This window comes from Podarcis muralis, chromosome 2, assembly GCF_964188315.1.
Source record: "Podarcis muralis chromosome 2, rPodMur119.hap1.1, whole genome shotgun sequence".
Classification (NCBI taxonomy): domain Eukaryota; kingdom Metazoa; phylum Chordata; class Lepidosauria; order Squamata; family Lacertidae; genus Podarcis; species Podarcis muralis.
The window spans coordinates 65,982,278-66,002,771 of NC_135656.1; the positions used below are offsets into that span (position 1 = coordinate 65,982,278).

Here is a 20,494-nt window from a genome sequence, read left to right on the forward strand (position 1 = left end):
GCGTGGGTGTGCCAGATGGCTCCCTGAATTTTGTCAATCTCTTGACTATGAATTATATAGAAGAGGTCCCATTGTTTTCCACCTCTGCAAATAGAATGGTTGCTATAAGCGACAAAAGAGTATGCTGTAGCAGCTCGTATTTAAGATTATTTCATATGAACTTGGTTAGGCGCCACCTTGAAATCCTGCTACTCTTGAGCAGCAACGCCGCGTTCGAAGTGCGATTTTCCGCTTCTAGGCACTTCACTTGGGCTCACTGCGGATTCTAAGAAACGTTAGCGCAATTTTTTTTCGCACAACGTAAGACTTGCCATATATTATTGCATAGGCATTAAACGCCACTTCTGAGGAAGATCTGCAGAGAGAACCGTGCAAATCCGGCCAGCCAATGCAGCTTTTCTACTGGAATCATGGACACTGCAGGAAGTATTAAACGCGCGATGGGGTGTCGGGCGTTATTTCGGATTAACTAACGCCGAGTAAGGAGCGAGAAGCGAGGGAATAATGTTGCCTGCGTTGGCCAGCGCGGTGGGGGACAAGCGGCAACCGGCTGCAGCTACGACTTCCTAGGGCAGCCGATGGGTGAAAAGCCCAAAGGCAGTCGCCAGCCGCAGCGCAGGTGCTGGGAATCTCGCTCCTGGCTGTCTTCCGAGAGCGCCGAGCAGCGCTAAGAAAGGCGGGAAGACGCCTGCGGTGCTGGGGCGGCCCTTAGCGGCGAGAGCGAGGAGCTGCGGGCGGATCACTTCCCTGCAGGGCCAGGGAGTCATGGAGGAGGCGGAGGAGGCCGGCGCAGGGCCCAGGCGCCGGCGCCGCTCGGGCGGCCGCAGCAGCTCGGAGCGCTCGCCCAGCCCCGGGCGCCTGGACGTGAGTTCGCCGCGCTTCGACCCGCTGCTGGCGCTCTACTCGGAGCGCACGCCGCTGCCTTACCCGGCCGCGCCGCACTTCAACAACCTGGCCGAATACGAGAGCTTCCAGCGCGGCCTGCTCCGCGCTCCGGGACGTCAGCGAGGGGCCGCCGGCCGCGGCAGCCGCCCAGCGGGGACCCGCGCCCGGAGCCGAGGCTCCCGGGCCCCCGCCGACCCCGAGCGCATCCAGCGTCTCCGCAGCCTCATGGTGGCCAAGGAGCCCGAGCGAGAAGAGGCCGAGCGGGCCAGGCAGCAGCGGGGCAGGAGGGCGCCTCGCAACGTGCTCACCAGGATGCCGGGTAAGGGGAGCTGGGCTGGCTTGTTTCTGAAGAGGAGTATGTGCTGTGAACTTCTATAAGTCGCTGGTCGGCAAGGGAGGGAATTGCACTCTGCGTATGCTCAGAGGCAGCCCTTTCTTATGACTGGAAAAGGCATTCCGGGGATGGCATTCCTCGACGTTGAAAATGGGCCACTGGCTGGTAGCATTTCACAGTTTTATGGATGTGACAAGTACACACTCCTGTGGCTCATGTGCACTGTGATGCACCAAGTCACCCATGTGTTGGCTTGGCTTAGACCCACGTGTGTACGTGTTGCATGGTCTTGGCACACGGCACTGTGTACATACAGGCAAAACCGCAGAAATAAAAATCTGCATAGCACGCTGATTTCTTTATGTGTTAGTTGGCACTAGCCTGTGCTGCTATTGCAGTGTTTAAAAAGACACCATTTGGTGTTGTGAAACATACGTTTTAAAACACATGTGCATTCTGGAGTTCTGGCTGGGTATTTGTTGTTGTTGTGATTATTTTCTTATTAAATTCATTGGTTGCTTTTTTAGGCAGAGTAACTCAAAACGACCTGCAATATATGAAAGACCACCTGCATTGAAACTGGCCAAAGGGGGGGGGGGGGGAATCTAAAAGACATTGCTATTTTCAAAAGGCACGATTAAAACTCCATCTGTATGAGACCATAGATAATTAAGAGCCGAAAGCATGCCCCCCCCCAAAAAGAGAAGAAAGTTTGTGGCTTCATTGTGGCAAGAATGTGTTTTCTTGATTTGGGTGTGTGTAGGCTGTAGAGAGGGGGTGAAGTGTTTGGAGTGATAAAAATATGATCTATTTTGAGGCAAGAGATCATGGGTGTGGGCAAGAGGGAGAACTGAATAAAGAGGGAGTTCTGGAGAAGCTCTGCAGTGTGTGGGAATGTAGGTGCTTTGATAAGAGATTAAGGTGTAAAAACACGTTAAGATTATTGGCGTAAGGAAATATGACCTCTTGGTCTGATGTGGAATTTACTTGCTCGTATACTACATTTATATCCTGCCTTTCCTTCGAGGCTCACAAGATGGTGCATGTGGCTGTACTCCCTATTTTATTCTTGAAACAACCCTGAGAGATAGTGACTAACTGGGCCAAGGTCATGCAGGGAGCCTCATGGCTGAAGGGGAATATGAACCTGGATCCCCTCAAACAGTGTAACCACCACACCATGCTGGCTTAAATGTAATTGACATTAGGCTGATTGAAAATGGGTCATAAATGTTGTTCATAACTGGACGTGTGGACATTTAGTTCAGTATATTCCCTCAGGTTGAGTAACAACATGCAAGGAACATTTTGAAATACGTGTCTGCATAACTGTATTGTTGAGTAACAAGGGTGAGAGAACTTTCCACGGCCTTGGGGCAAGAACAGTTGCTAAGGTTATTGGGATGCATGAAATCTTGAGGTGTATTGCCTTAGAGATGTTGTCCATGGTGGATATTAGGCCTGGTCCTCTCAGAGCAGGGATGGAAAGCTCAGGTCCAGGGCCTATACGGCCCTCTAGAACCTTTCTGCCAGGCCCTCTGGGCTCTCCTCAGATACACCCCTCAATAGCTCTGCTTCACATCCCCCTTGGATGTTTTTCATTGGTTTGGCTGTGTCATTGAACTTGTATAATGCCTTCTGCTTGCCTGGGTGTAAGAGAGAGAAGGGTGTGTTGTGTACCACAAAGGTAATATTCAGATTCATTGCTCTACCCACTTTTGCTTCTGGCCCCACCTACTGCTGGCAGGTGGCCCCCAGGAGGTTGCGTACTGGACAGGTTGATTTAGACGTCAAAGGTCAGGTACTCTGTTTAGCTGCAAAGCAAGAGTGACTGCATCCTAAGGGCCTCATCTCAGAGACAGCATAAAGTGAAGACACAAGTCTCCTGCCGGGAGATGTAACCAGTCAGGTACTTTCTGCAGCTTGCTGTGCCCCCATATCAAACACATGGGTTTTTTTTCCACATTCTGTGGCTTGACATGTATAATACAAAGCAGAAGCCCTGCATTTGGTGGCAGACAGGGGGTCTGTTGAGGTCACTTTTATCCCTCACTCCTCTTGCTTATTTTCTACTTACAGTATTGATTCAAGGAGAGACTAGCCTTTGAGAAAAGGCTCTTTTGCTTCTGAAAAATGCCAGTGTCCTAGATAAAACAGCAATATGTCCCGCTAGTTATAACAACGGTATGTCCTTTACATTGTTATAATCTAGGTTCTTAACTATCCGTCCTAGGGTTATAAATATAGTGCTGCGACTCGTGATAACATGATGATAGGCAAGTGAATCACAGTTTGAAGTGTGATGATGATTGTTCTGAGATTATGCACGAAATCCTTTTGCAAAACTCCCACTTATTTCAGTGGGATCGTGATTTCCATTATGGTTTGCAATACCCGTACCAAGAGCCAGAAGACTGTCAGAAATAAAGTTTACATGCATCTTAATACAGTAATTAGATCTCAAGTCTTAATTGAACAAGTACAGTGTTGTTTGTTATTGATGGAATGAGTTTCCATTTTTCAGGCTAAAGAGTTGAAAAGGTTGGCTAGTAAATTGCACTTAAATTGCAAATAGATGGTGATTCCTAACCAAATGTAAAGTGATAACTATGTTCACTGCTTTGGGAACCTTAGGGCCAAAAAGCAGTATATAGGGTTGTATGCAGTTGTGTTCCTCCACAAACAGAAGGCTTGTTGTTCCAGCAGAGAGACTTTGTGAACAAAAAGGGGAGAGAGGAGTTTTTTTCAAGTTGTTATTTTATCCTGTCTCAGGCATACAGCCTATTCCACCCACCCCCCAAAGACACTTTACAACAGTCTAATGTAGTTTGGCCTTAAATTACAAATTTCCATTGTCTTTAAGGTTTTCTTACATGCTGACTTGGTATGTGGCCCAGATGTTGTTGTACCATAAAACCTCTAATCTTCTTTCCTAACTGACTTTGGATTGCTAGCCACTTGCTTTTAAAGTAGATGGTTTTAGGAACAAATATGTGTTCTGTTTCCATATCCAACAAGTAAATAATAAACTGAGCATATATAACCATGGGCAGCAGCATTGACCACATGCTGTCTACATTGGTGTTATCCTGACAAAATATTGACCTTCTATAGTTGTTTGAGTGGAGCATCTGCCCAAGCTTTTCAACGTACAACATAGGTTTACCTGTAGTGTTCATGCCAGTTTATGTTACAGCAATCTACTATTGGGTCACTGAATTGCTATCCACGCAGAGCTTATTTTATGCAGACTTAACTCATTGATGCCCATGGATCTAGCCATGCTATTTAAAGGACGTGTTACTTCTTTATTTTGCTTTTGTTTTCTCCAGTATGATTGGCGATAGATGCATATAGGTTGTTTGGTAGAGGCAATCCTTCCTAGCCAGAAAATACATGTGCCCCTTTTCTGAAAATCATATTTAATTTTGTTGATTACTGATTAAAAAAACCCCAGTAATCAGTTGATTACTAATTAAAAAAAGGATTTACCAAGAAAGTACCAAGATTAGTTGTAGCTTCTTAAACTCAGACTATAGAATATCACAGAATTCTTGTACTCAGCCTCTTTCTGATCCTTCGTTAAGCTGCAAAAAGTCTGATTTGGATTCATTGATTCTGTAGCTGGAAGCATTACAGAGTTAATAAACCTTAATAAAACTCTGAAACTTCACAGGCTCCAAGACTGATAAAGCTACATAATCTGCATGGGAAGAGATCTTAAATTCCTTTCTTGTTTTTAAGCCTTGAATAACAATTATTTTCTCTGCTTTTGTGAAAGACCAAAGAATGATTGAAGAACCCAAATAATAGTGTGGTCTCTCCCATGCATAAAAATATAGCTGTTTAGCTGTTAAGATAGAGAAGAGATTATGCTGATTCTTCAGCTCCCCAAAAGTCTTTACAGCACATGGATAGAGCTGGAGAACCAGAAAGCGATAGTGCCAGAAAGGGTCTTCCTATGGTGAGTAATTATTCCCTGGCACATAAAGTTTAGAAGCCATTGTTGCTTGGGGCTCAGTCGTCATGCTGTGAGTAGTGGGTCTCTACACTGCTTAGAGGAGCCATAAGGGATATGGAGTGAAGATCTGCAATCCTATGACCTAGCTCCATGCTGTAAAGTGATCCTAACCTTAGCGCCTGGATGGGGATTGCTGGAGCAGGGAAACTGATACTGTTTATATCCCAAAAGGACTGTAATATTTGTAAAGATCCTAAATCCAGGAGTAGCCAACGTCGTTCCCGCCAGATGTTTAAGGCTACAGTTCCCATTAGCTCCAGCCTTGGTCAGTCATCAGGAATGGTGGAAATTGTAGCCCTAAGCATATGGAGTGAGACCATGTTGGCTGTTGTTGTTGTTTAGTCGTTTAGTCGTGTCCGACTCTTCGTGACCCCATGGACCAGAGCACGCCAGACACTCCTGTCTTCCACCGCCTCCCGCAGTTTGGTCAGGCTCATGTTTGTAGCTTCGAGAACACTATCCAACCATCTCATCCTCTGTCGTCCCCTTCTCCTTGTGCCCTCCATCTTTCCCAACATCAGGGTCTTTTCCAGGGAGTCTTCTCTTCTCATGAGGTGGCCAAATTATTGGAGCCTCAGCTTCAGGATCTGTCCTTCCAGTGAGCATTCAGGGCTGATTTCCTTAAGAATGGATGCGTTTGATCTTCTTGCAGTCCATAGGACTCTCAAGAGTCTCCTCCAGCACCATAATTCAAAAGCATCAATTCTTCGGCGATCAGCCTTCTTTATGGTCCAGCTCTCACTTCCATACATCACTACTGGGAAAACCATGGCTTTAACTATACGGACCTTTATTGGTAAGGTGATGTCTCTACTTTTTAAGATGTTGTCTAGATTTGCCATCGCCTTTCTCCCAAGGAGCAGGCGTCTTTTAATTTCGTGACTGCTGTCACCATCTACAGTGATCATGGAGCCCAAGAAAATAAAATCTCTCACTGCCTCCATTTCTTCCCCTTCTATTTGCCAGGAGGTGATGGGACCAGTGGCCATGATCTTCGTTTCTTTGATGTTGAGCTTCAGACCATATTTTGCGCTCTCCTCTTTCACCCTCATTAAAAGGTTCTTTAATTCCTCCTCACTTTCTGCCATCAAGGTTGTGTCATCTGCATATCTGAGGTTGTTGATATTCTTAATTCCGGCTTGGGATTCATCCAGCCCAGCCTTTCGCATGATGAATTCTGCATGTAAGTTAAATAAGTAGGGGGACAATATACAGCCTTGTTGTACTCCTTTCCCAATTTTGAACCAATCAGTTGTTCCATATCCAGTTCTAACTGTAGCTTCTTGTCCCACATAGAGATTTCTCAGGAGACAGATGAGGTGATCAGGCACTCCCATTTCTTTAAGAACTTGCCATAGTTTGCTGTGGTCAACACAGTCAAAGGCTTTTGCATAGTCAATGAAGCAGAAGTAGATGTCTTTCTGGAACTCTCTAGCTTTCTCCATAATCCAGCGCATGTTTGCAATTTGGTCTCTGGTTCCTCTGCCTCTTCTAAATCCAGCTTGCACTTCTGGGAGTTCTCGGTCCACATACTGCTTAAGCCTTCCTTGTAGAATTTTAAGCATAACCTTGCTAGCGTGTGAAATGAGTGCAATTGTGCGGTAGTTGGAGCATTCTTTGGCACTGCCCTTCTTTGGGATTGGGATGTAGACTGATCTTCTCCAATCTTCTGGCCAGTGCTGAGTTTTCCAAATTTGCTGGCATATTGAGTGTAGCACCTTAACAGCATCATCTTTTAAAATTTTAAATAGTTCAGCTGGAATATCATCACTTCCACTGGCCTTGTTATTAGCGATGCTTTCTAAGGCCCATTTGACTTCACTTTCCAGGATGTCTGGCTCAAGGTCAGCAACCACACTACCTGGGGTATACGAGACATCAATTTCTTTCTGGTATAATTCCTCTGTGTATTCTTGTGTATTCTTGCCATGTTGGCTACCCTGCTTCAAATCTTGCCATCTTTCAGGGTCACTCTCTTGATCAATTTCACTTACTAATGGAAACATTAGTTTTGAGTTGATATTTTGTGAGGACAAGTCCAGTATGCATGCCAGTTTGTAACAGGCTATAATCAGAGCTGTCAGCGTCATCATTTAATTTTTTATAGTCAGGGTTTTTTGCCTTGTTATAAGCATAAATAAGGCATTAGTACTGCCCCACTCTGTTGGATATCTGGCTTTTATGTTTACATGCCTGGCATTCACATTTACATAGTTTGCTTATCCAGAAGATTTGGTGTGCAAGACGAAGAATGCTAGATAAGCTACGTTGTTACTACACTGGCTTATGTGTGAATGGCTTGGATACAGAGATGCAGAAAGTTTGTTCCACTCATGGGAGGGCTGTTCTTGACACAGCAGAAGAGTGCTGCACAATAAAAATTATCCACAATCTAGAGGAGCTATTGTGTTTGTGTGAACTCCTCTTAAGACTTTTATATGGCTTATTGGTGTTTATATATCACAGCCTGTGTCCTCCCTATGTTTCTTGAGCTGTAATTTAACACCCTGAACCATGTTGGTCCTGCAGTGTGTGCAGACTCCTATTGTTTGCGCAAGAGTTCATGGAATACATTCGTACCTTGGTTCTCAAACGGAATCCATTCCGGAAGTCCATTTGACTTCTGAAAACATTCGAAAACCAAGCTGTGGCTTTCTGTACTCAGTTGAAAGCCATGGAAACCCCATTGGATGTTTGGCTTCCAAAACTAATTTGCAGACCGGAACAGTCACTTCCAGGTTTGTGGTGTTCAGGAACCAGAACATTCGAGCACTAAGCTGTTCGAAAACCAAGGTACGACTGTAGTACTAACATGTTGTTTTGGGGTTTTTTTGCTTTCTATTTAGGATTATTTGAATCTCTCTGTGTGTTTTACTTAGAAGGCGTTTTTCATACCTTACTGCCGCTTTTACACACACACACACACACACACACACACACACACACACACACACTTAAGCTAACTATGAAAGCATCAGAAAAAGCCATAAAAAAACACCAGGCGAAGCCATTAAAATAACAGGCATTTAAAAGAGTCGAAAGCAGGATGAACTTGACCTGATGCGTTTGCATATTTGTCTAGCGGGGGTGACCAAAATTTGGGTGTTACCACTGAAAAGACCTTCCCCCTTGTAGCCAGTTACTTACCCTCCAAAGACAGATGTCCATGGAGAAGGGCCTTTGAGGCTGACTTTAAAAAATGCCATTATTTAGATGGCCAGGTCCCAGGCTCCCAGACTGTTTAGGGCTTTAAAGGTTAAAAGTCAACATTTTAAACTGAATCCAGAAATAGACCAGTAGCCACTGCAGCTCTTTTAAACATGTTCTGATACGTTTTTGTTGCCGGTCTTGTAGTCCCATTAAGGCAAGTGACTACTATGTGTGCTTATAGTTGCCCATCAAACTATGGGGTACAGATCATTTTCTTGTATAAATTAAGCCACTGGAACCATGCTGATGATTGGCACTTTGTTACAGAGGCAGTGATTATCTACTAAAAGTATTTATGTTGTATGGTGACAATCCCCAGTAGCCTTTTAATTATCCTTTAGAATTTGGGTATTAAACACATACTTTACATTGGGGGAAAAATCCATTTTGAACTATTAGGGATGTAATTATGGCCTCCTAGACTGCACAAATGATTGACAATGCATCTGCATTGCTTTTAAGCCACAGAAAAATAATAGCTACATGCAGAGCATAATAGTTTTTGATGTTCACAGAATGGTTATGCGCTGCAGAGACAAATCTAACACAGGGTTTTTCCTCCTCTGGAGAAATCATTAGAGTGTAGAAGCATCTCTTTGTATTTGGTGGTGATAGGGTTAGGGAACTATGCCAGCTGGATATGATTGATAAGAGGGTGAATAGGACATTCAGTGCCATTAGGACAGGATCAGAGTGCTTTATTAGCAAAATTTTCCACAGATAAGCATTCCCGAAAACACACAGGACTAAAGTACAAACTGATATGTGCAAGAGTTGTGAAACCTTGGTCATATTCTGCAAGTCTTACATTTGAGCCCATCAGCGGCGTAGCGTGGGTTGTCAGCACCCGGGGCAAGGGTAATTTGCACCCCCTAACCCGTGGATTTGCGCCCCTAACCCGTGGATTTGCCCTAACCCCAGATGTTGCGCCCGGTGCGGCTGGCCCCCCCTGCACCCCCCACGCTACGCCACTGGAGCCCATGGAGCTCAGTGTTCAGAATAAGACAAGACTGACCTTGCAGACACTGGTTCTGATTTAAATAAGCCTGAGTTCCACTTTATATTACTTACTGGGATTTTGTGGGTTGTAAATCTTAATAGCTAGGTGAGGTTGACCAATTTTGCTTATACAGTGGTACCTCAGTTTACGAACTTAATTCGTTTCGGAGGTCCGTTTGTAACCTGAAACCGTTCTTAACCTGAGGCGCGCTTTCGCCAATGGGGCCTCCCGCTGCCGGCATGCAATTTCCGTTCTCATCCTGGGGCAGAGTTCACAACCCAGAGCAACTACTTTTGGGTTAGCAGAGTTTGTGACCCGAAGTGTTTGTAACCCGAGGTACCACTGTATGTTGTTAGAGAAGAGTTTGGATTTGATATCCTGCTTTATCACTACCCGAAGGAGCCTCAAAGCGGCTAACATTCTCCTTTCCCTTCCTCCCCCACAACAAACACTCTGTGAGGTGAGTGGGGCTGAGAGACTTCAGAGAAGTGTGACTGGCCCAAGGTCACCCAGCAGCTGCAAGTGGAGGAGCGGAGACGCGAACCCGGTTCCCCAGATTAGCAGACTACCGCTCTTAACCACTACACCACACTGGTTACTATGACATAAGAAAACTGAAGCCTTCAGTAGTGTTATAAAGCGTAGCTAAATTTGTTATTCCTTAACTGCATTCAAACATGTCACTTTAAAGACTAACTTGTTTTATCATGGCAAAAGTGAAAAGTAGTATTGGTGCAAACAGTTTGTTTCTTAGATCTTCCCCAAAGCAGGTTGTAGACTAGAGTAAGGATGGGGAACCTGCGACCCTTCAGATGTAGTTGGACTCTCAACTTCCATCAGACTCAGCCAGGATGGCTAATGGCTGAGGATAATGGGAGGGCTAAAGCTTTCCTATTCCTGCTGTACAGGAATCTAGTTAAGACATTGCAGCCGAGTGGATACTTGGTAGGAGTGTATAAATTTGTCCCTAAGCAGAGTTCACTGTAATGCTTTGAGTTAAAACAGTGAACGGTTTTGTTTTATTCTCCATGGCATTTGTTTCAGTAAAAAGTAATGGCAGTTTACATTTATTCTAGTTCACGAAGGCAGTCCGCTTGGGGAGCTTCACCGATGCGTCCGTGATGGTGTAAAAGTCAACGTCCACGTCCGAACGTTCAAAGGACTTCGTGGAGTCTGCAGTGGGTTCTTGGTTGCATTTGACAAGTTCTGGAATATGGTAAGGATTGTCACTCCCTTTCTATGATTTTACAGCTATAACCAATTGGCAAAGGGTTACTTCAACCAGATGGTATGTTCAGCAAAGGGGTAAGGACGATCCTCTAGTTTGCAGGTAGAAGTGAGTCTTGGCTCTTATCTGGTCAGTTCAAGGCAAGGTTTCATCAGTGGAACAGTCCTGCACCCTGTTGACCAGGGAGTGTTTCTTCAGAGTCTTGTCTTCGGTTAACACAAGCTGAGCTAATTGCATTAGATTGTTCTCACTTACCTTCCTCCTTCTCTCTCTTGTTTTATGCCCCCCATCCCCCCCCCCCCGCAAGATCTTTCCCACCTCCTTTATTTTCTTGTTACATGTTATGGTTGCTAAGTGAAAGACACGCATAAAATGTCTTTGAAAATGTATGGGTGAAAGCAGAAATCTCCCTAAAATATGCAACAAAAGCCCTAGTAGTCATCTGTTTCACTGGAACCCCAAGTCATCTGGCATTAAGGTCCCCCCCCGCCTCGCCATTCTCTTTTTTTTTTTATAAATATTTTTTATTGCGTTTCTTTCCATAGGTTCACAAGTTCAAAAACATACAAGAGTAAAAAACAAGAAACAGATTATAAAGATATAAGAAAATAAAAAAGAATAGATATGTATCAAATCATCTTTCCATAATTTATCACTGTCAGTTGGACCTCCTCACATCTTCCAGGCCTTGCGTTCTTTGCAATAACAGTGTCAGCAATTTGTTACCTTATTTCGCAACTTACTGTAACTTTCAATTATTATGTTTCCAAATTCAGAATGTTTTAACCCAGATTTTAGTACCTTTAAAATAAACATAATATATTTGTTTCACATTTGTCTCCTAACCGCCTCGCCATTCTCTTGACCTCTCTCCCATATGCACAGCACTTTGTCATCTTTCTGTTAAGGTTCCTTCCATGTTATGCTAACTCTGCAAGGGCTTTTTAGTTTACTTCAAAGTGGAAGCTGACGAGTCAGAATTAAGACACGAGCTGAATGTGCCACCCGTCTAGAGTATTAGCTGCAAGTGTAAGCACAAAACTTGATACAGAATCAGAGAAAAAGTTTTACTTGCATCACCAGGCCAGAATCCTAACCAAACTGACTAGACCTTCAGAAGAATAGGGAAGGGCAAGAGGCAAGTGGCCGTGCCCTCTAACGCAGCCCTCCCAACCTCTTCATCTTTGGCAGAAGTTCAAAAGGAGGAGCCCCAGAGCATAGGGCTTTCATTCATATGGAGAAGTCTATGTGCACAGACTCCTCTTGTACTGAACCCGGGAACTTGGAAGCGTGGAGCCCCTGGGGATGTTAGGGGCTGGGCAGGCAGTCAGGCATGCAAAGCACTTCTGAAAAGGGCTAAGGAGAAGATGAAAAGAAATGTGCAAACATTTTGTAATTGTAATTCTGCAGGTATCCTGTTTAAATTTGTGCTTTCTTCCGTTTTTCTTTTTTAAAAATATAATTGTAAGCAGTGTCTTTATAAAAAAGAACAACCTGGAAAGGATTAAATTATTGGAGTAATGTGTAAACTGGATAATGCTAATTCCTAATTCTCTGCACCCCGGCCCCAAAAGTTACATTACAAAAATGCCATGTACAGCCACAGCCTGCCTTGATGTTTTCTTTCTGCTTCCCTTGCCCTAGGCCCTGACAGACGTAGATGAGACGTATCGAAAACCTGTGCTGGGTAAAGCTTTCTATGTAGAGCCACAGTTGACTCTCACCAGGGTAAGTAGCCGTTCTCCCACTTGTCTGTTGTTCTGGGCCAGCCCTGCCGTTAGGCAGAGTGACAGCAAAAATCTCCCGTGTTGCGAACAGAAAAATCTGGCAACCTAAAAGCAACACAACAGCCTAATAATTTGATTACAACACTTTATATAGCTACTAAATTGTATCTTCACTCAGAGTCACTAATCAGTAGTGAAAGCTGAACCATTGTAACCTGTGTACTCTCTTGGACCTCTTATTTGCTGAGGAAGAAAGTTTGAAACAGTCGGTTATCCAGGAAGGACTGTCCTGCTACTGCCTCTGGAGCATCAACTTCTTTCAGCGTGTTCACTGCTAAATATATGAATCAGTCGTGGATATAACCAGGCGCATCCGTCCTGTGGTTATACTTATTTTGGAAGGCATGTTGCCTCAAGCTTGAATCGTTCTCTGTTTGATACACCATTGAAAAAATCCCCTGCTTTGGGAAATTCTCTGAAGACACATTAGTTGGTGCTACCTTGTATATATTGTATGCCACTTGACTCTGAATGAAGATACAATTTTGTAGCTATATAAAGTGTTGTAATCAAACTATTGGCCTGTCTTGTTGCTTTTAGGTTGCCAGAGTAGGCAGAGTGAGGCAGCAGATATGGAGGAGAAGAGAATGGTGGCAAGGTGTTGGAAGGGAGAGCTGTGTGTGCCACACCATGGCCTACCCAAGCTAGCCTGCTAATTTCCATTCCAGCTGGAGTCTGTACATGCAATGGGGGGGGGGGGGGACACCATCTTGTTCTCTGCCTCAGACAGCAAAATGTATTGGGCCAGCCTTGTAGTTGGCTGGTGCAAGTGCACTAAATTTAAGCCTATAAGCTCAATTTCCCACGTACTAAGGGTGTATTTTATTTCAAAACAGACTTAAGGTTAAGCTGTAGCTCTAGGTCATTTCTTAATGTTAGGTAAATGGATAGAGCAGCAAAAGTGGGCCCCGTTCCCACTTTCCAGCCCTTACCTTGTAAAGAACTTATAAAGTTGCTGGCCAAGGGTAGAGATTTCTTTTTCCAAAACCTTTATCTTTTGGCGCACTTGGCAACATTAATCCACTCTTTCATAAAATGTTAACAAGGTGGCTTACAACACATGGAACACAATAAAAGCAAACTATAAATATCTACAAAATATAATTAAAAACATTTGATACTGGATGTGTTTTGCAAGCTTCAGTTATAGGTGGCAGACAGTGTATTCCCCCCCCCCCCCTTGCAACTGTTATACATGTGCTTGAAGGCTTAGGACTTGTTGCTTTGCAACCTGCTTCCTTGGGAAACACTGTTAAAGGGAGAGGAAACTTCTGTCTATGGTTATGCCCTTGATAGCCTTTTCACATGGGCAGCTTCCTAAAATGATGAGCATCCATGTGTGAGTTCTCCATTAGCCATTGCTCTTCATGACCAGTGGTCAGCAGATTTATCCAGCAAAATGTATCCACTAGTACCACTTACTGTTTAACATTTATTCAGCACCAGCAATGAACTAAGCTCTATTCACTCAACAGACTGAAATGATGCAGTCCTTGTCCCAGAAGGGTTACAGCTCAAATCAGATTGATCTATTGCTTTAGCCCCAGGATTTAACAGAGCAGTACAAAGTCATGGCAGTGGCATTTGTCACAAAGCCAAATCTGCTATGTGTACATGCGTGAGGTACGTTAGTCATGCACACAGAAAACGTGGAAGCTGGATAACTCCATAACTGCCAAATAAGTAATCTCCTTAGCATTAGAGTGCTTACAATTTGTATTATCCAGCCAACAGAAAGTACTGTACATGAAAAGCATTGCTGTGTATTTTTCCTCTTGCAAAAAACACCCACTCTCTAGCTTGGCCCTCTGTGGTGGGCCATATGCTTTCAGATTACAGAATGAGATGACAGCTTTCATGACATATTTGTTTCCTCCCACCCCCTGTAGCTGTTTGACAGACTCAAGCTGCAAGAGTCCCTGGTTAAAAAGGACGTTTCAAAGATGGCTGCTGATCTGCCAGCTCTTCCATGTGATCCTAGGACACTTCGGTGGAAGTCCGAGTCAGGTTGGAGGAGGTCAGAAGAGCGAGGGGCAAAGAAGCGCTCAAGCAAAGAGAGGACACGGAGCTCTAGCCTGCCTCGAACTTATGGGAAAGAGATTGAGCTGTCTGGCAGAATCTCCCAAACAGAGGGGACGAGTGCAGGTGGCACAAGAGGTCGTTCACGGAAAAAGCGGAGGCCCAAAGTGGATTACCAGCAAGTTTTCACACGGCACATAAACCAGATTTTTATTCGGGGGGAGAATGTCTTGCTTGTTCATCTAGCCCATTGATCTGATTGCCGTTACTCAGCCAGCAGCATGAACAGTGGTGGCAGCTGCATGCTACTTTGTGAATTGTTTTGTAACTTCTTCTCTTCCTCTGACTAAAAGGGAAGAAGGCAAGAGCATCTTGAGCCAGCTACCAGCTTGTTTGGACTAAAATTTGGCCAAGGAAGCTGCTGTCTCCACAAAGAGACAGATCTCCTAAGTCCTTGAACTGTGGAACTTCCAGAATTTGTGGGGCAAGTATTGCTGTATATTAAAAACCCATGTGGTCTGAAAGTAGCTCTGTTTTTGCTACGTGGCTGCAAAAGAAGCAGAGTGTGCCATTGACCTTGGTACTTCATTGTGGAATGCTAGTAATTTGAAATCATGGAAAAGCACGTTTATAAAAAATGGCAATGGAATTCAGAGCGTGTGAAAAGGAGGAATGGCTTTAGGTATGGACTTGTTTGGATCTCATCTCTCCCTCCTAATAGCATGCATGGGTGGGGGAGGTATTCCAGAGTTGAACCACAGTGCCCTCTGGTGTCCAAGCTTGTGTCTTGAACAAAAAGGGAATGGAAACTGAATCAAGTGGTTATTTGCTGATGGGATGCCTTTTCTCTCTAACTCATTTGTGATCAAAGGCAGTATTTGGCCTTTTCTTCAGTATTTACACAGCCTATGCTCTTAAAACCATCTTCCCCTGCTTCCCCCCCACCCACCCACCCTGCGCCACCAGCAAACAGTGAATGTAGCTAACTATGTAACTTCTCTACCTGGAGCTTGTCTAAATGTATGTATTGTAAAATGGGTTGGAACAACCCAGAAATGGCAATCCAGGTTTTTTTTAATTGTTCATTTCATCCATTTGTGTGTTGCAGCGGTAAAGACTTAAGGCGATGTACATAAGTTGCTTAAAATAGAGAAGATGGTGTTTTATGCTTAGGCACAGTTATACATTATAGAAGTGGCTGATTTCCCTGATGGTGATTGAAGAGAATTATTTGCTTGTGATACCTGCAAGCGTAGTCCTGATTGCTTCTAGGTTCTGAATGACATGCCTCTAATGCTAGTTTGATTGTTCCTGAGAAGCATGTTTTAAGACTACCGAAAAGTATGCATGGTGATTATTTAGAAAATCAGTATTATTAACTGTTTCCCCCCTTATGATTCAGTAATCATCAGAAGAAGCTGTGCAACATGTTGTAACAATACATATATATATATAAAGTGTCTGCCAAGAGAGATTTTATGGTGCTGTATAATAGTGCCCTCTGTTTACAGTGAGTGTGTGTATGTAGCACTCCAATAGCTGGACTTTGCTGACATCGCTTGTGTTGGAATGCAATTACTATTGTATTGGGAGGCATTTTAAAAGTCTCTGTAGAATTATTAAGCTCAAAAACACAGATTTCTAACTCAAAACATATAGGTTACATTTTGTAAGTCAGTTCTGATTTTCTAGAATAACCTGACAATCTTCTAATGATTGGCGTTTTCCACCATCGATAGTAACCCTTAGATAATTGCATGTAGTTTGTAATTATCATTTTTTTCAGGCTTAAAAAAACTATTCATGGGTGGAGCTCAGTTTCTTTCCTCTTATTTCTCCAGCCGAGTTGTGGGCTGCAAAATGGGATGGGTAGGCTCAAGTAGGGTAGGTTTCAAGGTGGGGAGGGCAGATGATTGTTCCAACTTTTGTGTTTGGAGGCAACCATTTCCCCCCCACTCAGTGCCTTGAAATTTGCAGAGTCATGGCATCATGTGGGATTCACAGGATCTTTTTGAAGGAAGGAAGGAAGGAAGGAAGGAAGGAAGGAAGGAAGGAAGGAAGGAAATCTTCTGCTAATGATGAGCCCTCTCCCAAATCATCTGGAGAATTATTCCCCTTCAGAAAATATTTGGTGAAGTGGCCCCAATTTCGAGGAGCTCTGAATGTCATGCTCACCCCTGAAAACCGAGGCTGCAGTTTGAAAAGGAAGGCCAGTGTGGAGAAGAGGGGCTTCTTAACCCTTTTTGTTCATGTTGTTTTTTCTGGGGAGTCCCAAAGCTTTCCTCAGTGGAGAGTAAAGCAATCTTCAAGTGGAGAAAACAGCATGAGGAGAAAGGGTTGTGCCCCCCAGCCCGCCTGCTTCAAATTGTGTGAAAAAGAAGCATGGAATGATCCACTGTGTGAAGTTCTGCCCTGAGTATTGTGAGGTTCAAGGAATTAGCCATTTTATTGTCAACCTAGTGCAGCTCAGGATGACAGACTGAAAGGAAAGTATAAGAGCTAGGAAAGGAAAGGAGCCGAACTTGGAGTTTATCCGCCATTTGCTATTTTTATCATAACCTCTTGACCTGATGTGTAGCTTCTCCATTGAGTGGGAATGGGATATGCAAAATGTCTTGGATGATGTTATTTTTTCCCTTTGCCATGCTGCAATTTAAAATGCATGTCACAAACATGTTTTTCACTCTTTCGCCCTCCTTGCTTCAAAAAGAAACCCAGGGACATGAAATACTAGTTTCTGAATTCCCTTAGCAGCCTGCCTTTTGCCCTTTCCAGTTTGATTTTCCCCAGTCACCTTTGGCTGCAAAGGCTATCACAAAAATGATCCTAAGAGATTCTTGTGGCTGGATTTAACGGGTTTTGTGTCTGTTCTTGATTCTTCCTTGTGGCTCTTTTCTCCTCAAAGTACAGTTTCTTGACTCTGTGCTCCAGATAGTTTTCTTTTAGCTTAAAAAGTTCACCTAGACACCTCTCCCTTTATTATTATATATATATCTCCCACATTTTCTATTTTGGGGGGTGGGTAGGCTTCATATGTCTGTTCTTGAGATGCCTGCCCTTTCACATTCTACTTCGCTAAGGTTAGGCCCCCAAATACAAATTTAAGTGGACCATCAAATTTTGTTTTTTCCTTTTTCCTGAATGATCTTTCCCTTCACTGGTCTTTATCCATATTCTTTGGAAGGTCAAATGCTTTCATACGCCTGCCTCTGTAAGTTTTCTACCTCATGCTTCAGTGTTTAAATTGCTACTGCTTTTGTCTTCCAGAATCCTTTTCACAACTTTGTCTGTGGTCCCATATCCACTGTCAACTTCACAAGACTCTCTTTTGAATTCTTAAAAATATCTTCGGACTCTTACTGACTTGCACGTTTTCTATTGTTACTTGAAGCCTCTAGATCAAAGGTGCTAAGCTTAATTTCCAAGCTGTTGTTTTGGAGTTGCAATTCGCCTTGTATAAGTAGTACTTATGGAAGCATATCTGCCTATCTTACTATTCTTCCCACACCTCACAAATTAACTCAGGATGGATTTATTTATTTATTTATTTATTTATTGGCAAGAAATTGAGTTTCTCACTAGAATTCCTATCCTGTCTTGGCACTTGGTTTCTAAAGTTGCAAAGTGTAGGTGTCAAACGTAAAGTGCCCCTGCTCTCCAAAGATAGTAACTTCATAAATTTGAGACAAAGCCACTATATAGACCTGATGAGTAAGGCACGAGTGTCTGGAAAGGGGGACGTTTTCATATTCTTCATCAGCTTTCCTCTTCCAGATTTTTCTGTTAGTTTCTTGCCTGATTGATATGAAACACATAACTCTCCAATTCAATCCAACATTTAAAAAAACAACAACAGCAAGTTATGGAGAATCAAAACCAAAAAGGTCTGTGTGGCCACATTTTACTTAGCAAGTATGACATTTGAAAACTCTACCCATGTGTGAGTCACCCAGGTGTTTGTAGCATTTCCATACCAGTGATGTGACAAATGTTCAGCTGTAGAACACTACCACAAATATGCAAAGTGGTTGTTTTTTTAGACTTCCATGTAGAGGTTTCGGTATTTAAACCCTCGGTTACTGTGCGGCAGGTGGTGTTTGTTCCATCACTGCGGCAAGAAAATTACATGTACTGAGCCTTTCCCTTGCTTTTCAACTTTTGTGAAGAGTTGGCAAACCTGCAAATGCAGGTATGTGTGGCTCTGAAGGTTGCAACTATGTTATTGGCAGGCAGAATGGAGGTCTCAAAGCTGAACTTTTTCCTGCTGCAGACTTACTGCCATTGGGGGAATTTTTGTGTAAAGAGAGAAAATACCCAGAGAGAGAAAATAATTCCTATATTGCTTTGACAATTTTTGTCTCAATATGAGTTCAATAGTGCCTATTTACACTTCCATCAGTAAGAATCTGCTATGTGTCAAAACTCGTTACTCATTCCACGCAGCTCAAAGCATACTCTGGGAGTGGTAGAAACATATTTTAATTCTGTTTTCCCAGTTTGCAACAGAATTCCTGTTGGGGATGAAGATGCAGAGAATTACATTTCTATTCAGCACTAGGAATACACCAGTGCCTTGTTGAAGCTCTTCCTCAAAATGGATGTCAGAGGCCTACTTTAGTGGAGGAGTAATGTGAATAACTTGTCTCTTGATGTATACAAGCCCTTTTTAGATGTCTCTGAAAAGAGCTATTGCTCTTGGCTGTCAGAGGTGAAAGCCTGTCATGAAAGAGAAAAAGGCTTATCATGTTTCTGGATGCCTGCTTTATTAGCTTCACAACAAGGAATAGGATTAGTACACCTGAGACTCTGTCAGACTTGTATTCGTTTAGAGTGAAAAGTAGTTTGATCAGGTTGTGTACAAACATAGCTAGTCTGTTTCTTCCCTTTTCTCTCAGAAGATTGAAGCTTTCCCTCAGGAGAAGGGGGGGGGACCCTGAAAGCCGCTCCAGGCTCCTTTCGCAATTATGTTTGATTTTCACTACTTCAGAGCAAAGTGCAGCTGTATCCTAGCATCATCTCCTTGGTAAGATCAGTTTTAGGCTGAGAAACAAACAACCAGAAATACTTGTCCAACCTCTCTTGGCATTGTTAGGAATCTCTTCAGCTGACTGCTGTCCTGATACATTCCCGGCTTCAGCGTTTAAAGCTTAGATAAGTGAACCTGAACTACATTACAAATTGGTTTAAGTGGCCTGGTCTCCCCACTAAACCTTGGGAACTGTAGTTTGGTGACTTCATAGTTCAAAGTGAACTTCAGTTCACAAGGTTCCTTGCTTAAAAACCATAGCAGGCTCAAAATTGATTTAAATTTGTAGTGCAGGTATACTTTTAGCCTCAATCACTGGGTTTGATTCTTCTATGTCTTTGCTTTCTGTGTCTATTTTCCCTCTGAGACTGTTCCCATTTGTAAATAAAGGGGTAACGTTTGCATTTTTTGTATAATGTAAAATGTAAAAAATAATACAGTAAAAATACCTATTACACACCCTTTTTGTCAGGCATTAGCTCTCTAGCTTTGCAACTCAACAGATCAGAATGGATAGATATATGGCATATAATACACACAAAAATACTCTGAACTAAACCCCGGTTTAGTTGCAAGTACCCACCAGAGTACTTCGGACTGGAAGGAACATGCAAGCTGTTTAATCTGTCTTCCTGTTTTATTTCTGAGAAGAAATTGCTGCTACGAACCTAAAAATGAATGTACAGTTTATTTATTTATTTTTGCTTGATTGATTTAGATTTCTGTATACAAAAGAGTTCAACCTCTAAGGCAATAAATATATTGATGTAACATAGACTGCTTCAGAGTTATTTCTTGCAGGCTAACTATTAGGACAATTTATATATGGCACAATTTATATACTGACAATTTTGATGCCAGGAATATTTACACACTTGGTTTATTACGTTGTAGGTTATTGCAGAAAAACAATCCAAAATAAGCTGCTGAGAAGCTGATAAAAACAGCAGTTGCCTTAAAACCATCCACCATCACCCCACAGCA

At 43.1% G+C, this 20,494-nt stretch overlaps 1 protein-coding gene across 1 annotated transcript; it reads left to right on the top strand.

The window, feature by feature from the left end:
- The first annotated feature begins 96 nt into the window (after positions 1–96).
- Positions 97–20,285, top strand: LSM11 (LSM11, U7 small nuclear RNA associated). Its single transcript, XM_028718370.2, has 4 exons — positions 97–1,204; positions 10,527–10,666; positions 12,323–12,406; positions 14,355–20,285. Exons 1-4 carry the CDS (start codon positions 766–768, stop codon positions 14,736–14,738), a joined length of 1,047 nt encoding a protein of 348 aa, XP_028574203.2. The 5' UTR covers positions 97–765; the 3' UTR covers positions 14,739–20,285.
- The last annotated feature ends 209 nt before the right edge of the window (positions 20,286–20,494 follow it).